This window comes from Microtus ochrogaster, unplaced genomic scaffold (assembly GCF_000317375.1).
Source record: "Microtus ochrogaster isolate Prairie Vole_2 unplaced genomic scaffold, MicOch1.0 UNK8, whole genome shotgun sequence".
In the NCBI taxonomy this organism is placed as follows: domain Eukaryota; kingdom Metazoa; phylum Chordata; class Mammalia; order Rodentia; family Cricetidae; genus Microtus; species Microtus ochrogaster.
In genome coordinates, this window is record NW_004949106.1 from 973,935 (window position 1) to 981,275 (window position 7,341).

General features: G+C 46.8%; 1 protein-coding gene across 1 annotated transcript in view; it reads left to right on the top strand.

Moving 5' to 3' along the window:
• Window positions 1-7,341, top strand: part of Trak2 (trafficking kinesin protein 2) — a 54,187-nt gene that overhangs the window by 27,080 nt on the left and 19,766 nt on the right. Inside the window, exons 3-5 of the mRNA XM_026788849.1 lie at window positions 2,360-2,560; window positions 4,784-4,860; window positions 6,810-6,926. Coding sequence (XP_026644650.1) covers window positions 2,360-2,560; window positions 4,784-4,860; window positions 6,810-6,926 — 395 coding nt within the window. The remainder of the gene's footprint in view (window positions 1-2,359; window positions 2,561-4,783; window positions 4,861-6,809; window positions 6,927-7,341) is intronic.

Genomic DNA, 7,341 nt, shown 5'->3' on the forward strand with positions numbered 1-7,341 from the left:
TGCAGGTTCTCTCGCATCCACATCTCAGCCCTCACTCTGGCTCCAGGCAGCCCTCAGCTCTGCACTTCTGTTGGATGCAGTTTGCTTGTGCTAGAAGTTCAGATGAATTAGCTTCTCTTTTTTGTGAGCTTCTCTTAGAGATTTGCTTGGGATTTTGTTGTTGTTGATGATGATGACTTTTTTAGGCAGCATTTCTCTGTGTATCTCTGACTGTCCTGGAACTCACTCTGTAGACCAGGCTGGCCTCAGACTCAGAGATCCACCTGCCTCTGCCTCCTGAGTGCTGGGGTAAAGGTGTGGGCCACCACCACCCGTTTATGACTGAATTTTTAAATGTTAAATCTTGTGTTCCTGATATATTCTAGATAAGTGGTTTTTCTTAAAGAGTTCAGTTTTGCTTTGGTAAAGCATTTGGTGATGAGTCTCATTTTGGGACTGGTTCATCTTTGTTAGATGGATCACCACTCCAATATTCTGTATTCTAGAATTAATTTAATTGCTCAGGCATTCAGCGGTTGTTTGTGTATTTTTTTTTTATTCTGGAGAGATGAAACTCACATGCCTTTTTCCCTGAAGTGGGGGAGTCATATGATGGAAGCGTGGCGGACGATCTGAGTGTATTAACGGCAGCCCGGTTCTAAAGCCATACTTAAGAAAACCAAAAAGAATCCCTGAACCTAAACGGAGTCAGTGTGACTGGGGAGAAGGGAGTGTGTGAAAGAGTCTCTGAAGAATGAGAAACAACCGGGTATTGTGTGTGGTCTCCCTTTCCTCCATATTCTGGAACACCTCGTCTGTCCGTGCGTCTATAGTCAGTTTCAGGCGTTAGAAGGACCATCTGTAATGTGTGTGCACCAAGCAAAGTGTGCATAATCACTTGGCGTTTGTAGTGATATAGAGCTATTGTGCAATAGCTCTGCCAAGGCGTGAATGAAGGCTTAAATGGACCAAGGTGTGAAGGGTCTTTGGAACCATGATGAAGGCTTAAATGGACCAAGGTGTGAAGGGTCTTTGGAACCATGATGAAGGCTTAAATGGACCAAGGCATGAAGGGTCTTTGGAACTATGGTGAAGGCTTAAATGGACCACATCTCTTCTTGTGGTTTTGAGGCCACTGCTTATCTGCTGACTAAATGGAGATCTGCGATAGTGCCAGCCTTTGTATTGAACCCATTAAATTGCCCTTGGTCAGTTCAGGCCAGCTAATAAAAATGTACTCTTTCAGAGTTTATTTTCATAAAGTATTGTCTTTTGTCAGGGTTCGAGCATGTTTCTTTATGCTGCCCACAAAGGAAATACCAGATTTCCCAGAAGCGAGAGGGAGGATCTGCCATCCTGCTCCACTTTCTCCGTTTTAAGCCCTAATGTTCTAATTGTGTTAAAGGAGATAACTCTTCTTTATAAACATTAAATCTGGGAGGAAGCCAGGAGCAGACATACCAGAGAGTCCCGACTGTGTTCAGAGCCAGCCTGTGAGAGGAGAGACTAGTGACATCAGCAGTATGCAGTGGGTGCCTACTGTGTGCCAGGTGTGACCCCGGATGTAAGGGATCCTCTTCATTTTGCGAGTGTGTGGGGAATGGGGCTCAGGAGGGATGAGTCTGTGTCTAATATCCCATCACTAACGTGTGGAGGAGTCAGATCTAGACACTAGATTTGATGCCAGAGCCCACGGACTTTCTAATATTAAAACTGAAAAACAGGACAGTGGGCAGCTGGGGAATCGAGGCTCTGGAGAGAGGTATGTTTGGTATGTGAGAGACAATGCGTGAGAATTTGTGTGTGCAGCCTCCCACCCCTGCAGGCATTTCCAGAGGTCCGCGTCCCAGGTGATTGCAGGTTCTGCCAGGCTGACAGTTAACACTGACCGTGCCAGAGTCTAAAGACTCGGGCAGTACAGCAATAGTAAAAAGAGCCAGGCTGGGGCAGTGGCTCAGGCGGTGAAGCCCTTGTCACACGCCCACGCACGAGGAACCGGGTGCAGTAGATGAGGGCTGGAGACAGAAAAGTCCCCTGAGCCTACGGGCTGTACAGCCTGGCGCTCTACACAGCGGCAGCAAATGGGGTAGGAGGTGAGGACCAACGCCCCCGTGTCCTCTGCCCTCCGTGTGCACAGTGACACTGCCAGCATCTTGTCAGAGTCTCGACCTGAGCCAGGTGTTGTGTGCCAAGGTATGAGTGTTTGTCATGGTTCATCACTAGGTCAAGATGGAGGGCTGGAGGCTGGAACTCAAACCTCCTCGGTGTCACTAGAAGATACTACTAAGTCAGGGGTCTCCTACTTTCGCGAAGCTAATTTCCCTGCAGCGGGGCGGATGGAACACACTAGCTTCATCTACAGTGACCCTCTTCTTCCCAGATGTCTGCTCCAGCGAGGATCTCCCCGAAGTCGAGCTGGTGAACCTGCTGGAAGAGCAGCTGCCGCAGTATAAGCTCAGGGTGGACTCCCTCTTCCTCTACGAGAACCAAGACTGGGCGCAGTCTTCACAGCAGCACCAGCCTCAGGATGCGCCGGAGACCCTGTCTCCCGTCCTTGCCGAGGAGACGTTCCGCTACATGAGTAAGTCATGGTGGTTGTTTGTTGTGGTTGTTGTGGTTGTTGTGGTTGTTGTGGTTGTTGTTGTGACCCATCAGAGTTTGTGCGTGGAGATAAACACAAGCCATATCTTAGTATTGCCTTTTAAGTCAGTGAGCATCTAACAGCCCTTGTCCTGTGTCTACCTGCTGTAACTCAGCCTGACCTGACAGGCAGAGAGGAACTGCTGTAGTGCTTATGACTGGGAGAAGAACCTGTTGCCATGCTTATGACTGAGTTTACCCTGCTTTTGTCTGTCACCTGAGAGAGACTAGAACTGTTTTAGAAACAGCGCAGTTATTTATGATTGCCTGACTTTGTCTGGTTTTTTGGTTCCTAGCTTCCCCTATCAAATACAATTGCAGGAATCATGCCATTCTGTAAAGAGCATAATTCTTAGACACATACGTACTTCGTGTTTTGTTTTTTAAAGGCGGGCTGCTCTACAGCCTGGACTGCTTTCAGCATACAGGTCTGAACCCCTGACCATGCTGTCTCCCCCTGAGCGCCAGGGATTCCGGGCATGCGTCTGAGCACTTCCTGTCACGCCACGGAGAGGCGCATGTGTCTAAGTACTTCCCATCATGCCAAGGAGAGGCGCATGGGAGCCATGTAGTGGTCTTCACACTCAGTGATCCATAGAGATGATGAACTGAGCCAGACCTGTCCCAAACACAGAGACTTATTTCCATTGTATTGTAGTTTGGTTTTCCTTTTTACACTTTTTTTTACTTGTTCCATTACCCGTCCAGTATAAAGATGTTATGCACACGGTCCCTGTCGGACTGTGTAATAAAAGTTCCTGAGCTCCGCATTAATGTTTGTGAAATTCCTATAATTTGAAATTTGACTTACTTGGAAGATTACATCAAATCTTATACATTTTCCCAGGGAGCATTTTAGGTGGCTTTTTTTTTTATTCCATGTATTTATTTATAGTAGGGAGAGGCCCTTGTACCATAATCTAGTGTAGAGGCCAGAGGACAGCTTGTGGGAATAGGGTTCAAACTCGGGTCACTGAACCTGGCGACAGGCACCTTCGCCAGATAAGCCATTGTGCCCTCGTGCCTCTTAATGACAGACTGTGTTGGAGAGTGATTGCCGTGAGTGCTCATTGCAGAGAAATTATTAACCCGCTCTGGGTGGCGGTTTCCTCGAACTGTGAGTGTGTGTGCGCGCGCGTGCTCACGTGTGTGTGTGTGTGTGTGTGTGCATGTGTGTGCATGCGTGCATGTTTGTGTGTGTGTGTGTGTATGTGCATGTGTGTGCGTGTGTGTGCACAAGAGATGAGGGAGGGAGTGTTGGGGTGTAAATACTGATTAAACCTGAAATATCAAGAAGGCCAAATAAAAATGGATTTCTGCCCTTAATAGTTTAAATAACTGAAGTAAATTAAATTAAGGCTCTCAAGATTGTCTTTTTTTATTAAAAATGTTAAATTTTTTAGAGTTTTACATTGCTTCCACCCCTCTTCCTAGCCCCCTCCAGTTCCTGTACCCTCTCAAATTCATGACCTCCTCCTCTTCAGTAATTATCACTGTTACACTTATATGCGTGTGTCTGTACACACCACACTGAGTCTTTTAGTGCTGCTCCTGTTGGTTGCTGATATTTTTCTGGAAATTTATTTTAGAATAAAACTATTCTGTTACCATTTCTCTTTGTTTCTTGAGTTTAAATCTGTGAGGACTTTATAATTCGGTTCTGTGACAGCAGCTTAACTCTTCGGGACTTTTGTTGGTTTTGTTTGTTTGTTTGTTTGGGTTTTAGTTTTTCAAGACAGGGTTTCTCTGGGTAGACCTAGCTGTCCTGGAACTAGCTCTTGTAGACCAGGCCTGCCTCTGCCTCCTGAGCGCTGGGATTAAAGGTGTGCGCCACCACCGCCCGGCTGTTCTTCAGTAACTTTAACTGATCCAACTATCAAGTAGGTAACTGGATTCCCAGCTCACACTTTCAGATGTGAGTGGACCTGATTGACACCTGACCCTTGACACACTCTCAGTTTATTGTGTGCGTGAACATTTTTTGTAATGGTTGGTGAATCTTGGATGTACATGAACCCTTGTTCTCTTTCTGTTTTTGTGTTTTTATTCTCCTGAATGACTTCTTTAGAAATCTGGGGGTTTTGTTGGTACTTGGGATTTTAATGAGTATCACGTGTTTTCTGGTGTGCGGAAAGCCTCTAAAGAGTTGTCTTGACTGCCTCAGTTCTAGGCACAGACAGAGTGGAGCAGATGACCAAAACCTACAATGACATCGACATGGTCACACATCTCCTGGCAGAGGTATGAGTACATCACTTCTTTCTCCAGTATAAAACTAAAACGTGAGGCTCACTCAGACTGTACCCGGTTCGCACAGCTAAACCATGATGATCCACCGGATTTCCAGGGTGTTTTACATAAGATGTAAGCACAGCTGAACCGGTGATACCCAGCCGACTTTCCAAAGTGGCCTGGATCTCCTGAAGCTCATTATTATGGTGTGTGTGGATGGGCAGACCCAATGCCAGCTGACCTCTCTGACTGTTTACAAAGCTTGTATTTTTATTTGTGATTACTGGGGTCGGGGAGCACTCTCGAGTGCAGTGCCCTGGGAGGTCAGAAGGCACTGGATCCCTGGAAGCTGGAGCTGTGAGTCGTGTGAGCTGCCTGTGTGACTGCCTGCAGCTGAGATCTGGACCCTCTGCAAGGGCAGTCCAAAGCCTTAACCACTGAGCCGTACGTCCACCCCCAAAATCACCTCCAAGCTGTCCCTGCTGCTAGTCACCTAGGCCAAGCTGCCGTTGAAAAAGCAGCTGTGGTTCAGTTGATCCCCGCAGTTTGGAGCGTCTCCTGCTCACCTCCGGCTCAGGCCATTATTTCCATATTTGCCTGTGGAAGTTTTAAGGGTTTTTTATTATCTGTTTGTTGCTCGTTTAACATATATGGGGTTTTGCCTGATTGTGTGTGTGTACAGTACCTGTGGAAGTCAGGAGGGCATCAGATCCTCTGGAACTGGAATTACAGATGGTCGCTAGCCACCACATGGGTGCTGGAGACCAAACCTGGGCTATCTATGAGAACAGCCAGTGCTCTTAGCCACCGAGCATTTCTCCAGCCCCATGTGGAAGTCTGAGCACGCATGCTCTGTCTCTGCCAGTTGGCAGGCAGTAACGTTCTCTCCCATAGCTCGGTTCCAGTTGGTCTTGTGGGAGACTTTCTCTCTGACATACATGTCTCCTCAGGATGCTTTCCATCTGTGCCTCTTGGCTCATATCAAAGTGAGAAGAGTTGCCCCGAAGTGATCGATTTTCGTGTATTAGGTAGAGAACAGTTAGAAGCTTAATTGTATTATCTATCATTAATGTAAGCAGCTCATAGTCACATAGAAGGCAGTTAAAGGTATATTAACAGTTTTCCACTGTAGAAGTAAGGCCCTCATGATCCCCAGATGGGATCTCCCATACCCTTGCTTGATATCAGGGTCTACCCAGTTAGAACGCCGTCGCTTGGCCTCACCACACGCCTTGGTCATTACCCCAGCTTCCTAGACTCCCTTTCACACGCTCGAGGTAGAAGCCTGTGACCTCGTAATTTCCAGCCTCCAATTCTATCCTCTTGTGCTAGCTGTGGACTGGGCTCTAGGCCAGGCCTTCCTCTCAGCTGCTGCTCCTGGATGCATAGTCTCCCCTAAATGGAACCGACCCACATCCCAAACTCCTGATCTGTGTCCTTGCCATACTTGGCACACTCACCAAGTGTTGGCTAGACTTCTACAGTGCAGGCTCCGTCCACCCTAATTTTCTATTTTGGTTGTCGGAGTTTGGGGGATGCACTGGATACTGACCCAAAGTCCAAGTATTGAAAGTGCACTCTTCCTATTGATCTACATCCTCAGCCCCCACCCTCATATCTAAGCTTCTCTTGGTTTCCTGGCCTCTTAAAGTTCTAACTGCAAAGTTGGTTTGATGGCCATAACGGATAGGATGTCAGCAAAACCTTACTTGATACGGAGAGGTGTAATTACGAACTAATTCATAATTACATAGTCACCTACTTGTTTAAGGTTTACCAAACACTACCTATGTGCCTGGCCCCATGTCCATTTATTTATTAGGGTTATAAAATGAATCTCTATGCTTTATAGGAGATCTGCTCTTAATATTAGCAAATTTCACTGCAGAATTTCTAATCTGCTATCTGCTTTTTTTTTTTTAAATACTCATAGAAAAGGTGTGTTTGTTGCTTTGCAGAGGGATCGAGATCTAGAGCTAGCTGCTCGGATTGGGCAAGCTCTCCTGAAGAGGAACCATGTCTTATCTGAGCAGAATGAAGCCCTGGAGGAGCAGCTGGGACAAGCCTTTGATCAAGTAAGCCTTTGACCCTGTGCTTGGAACAGGAATAGTAATAAGGAGGTCTTCTGCAGTGGATAGGTGTATTTCCTTGGGTGTTCCTGAAATACTGCAGGTGACACCAGTAGCCATTGACTATATATATACTGAAAAATGAAGCTTAAATCATTAGGAGTTAGTATAATACCATGTCTGTCTAGCTGGATGATATTAGTGGGTCCTCCCCTAGGTTCTCGACCCTGAATTCATGCTGTCACATGTGAGTTCCATCTTGTGGAACAAGTTTTGAATCTACTCAGAGAGCGACTGGTGTCTCCCATGACGCCTGTGCCGCTGCTGTACCCGTGGGCATCTTGCTGGGCTGGTTGTTGTTGTAGGTGGTGGGGTCCTTGGCTGTGTAAAGGGATGATTTCCTTTGTGCCCATTGTGAGGA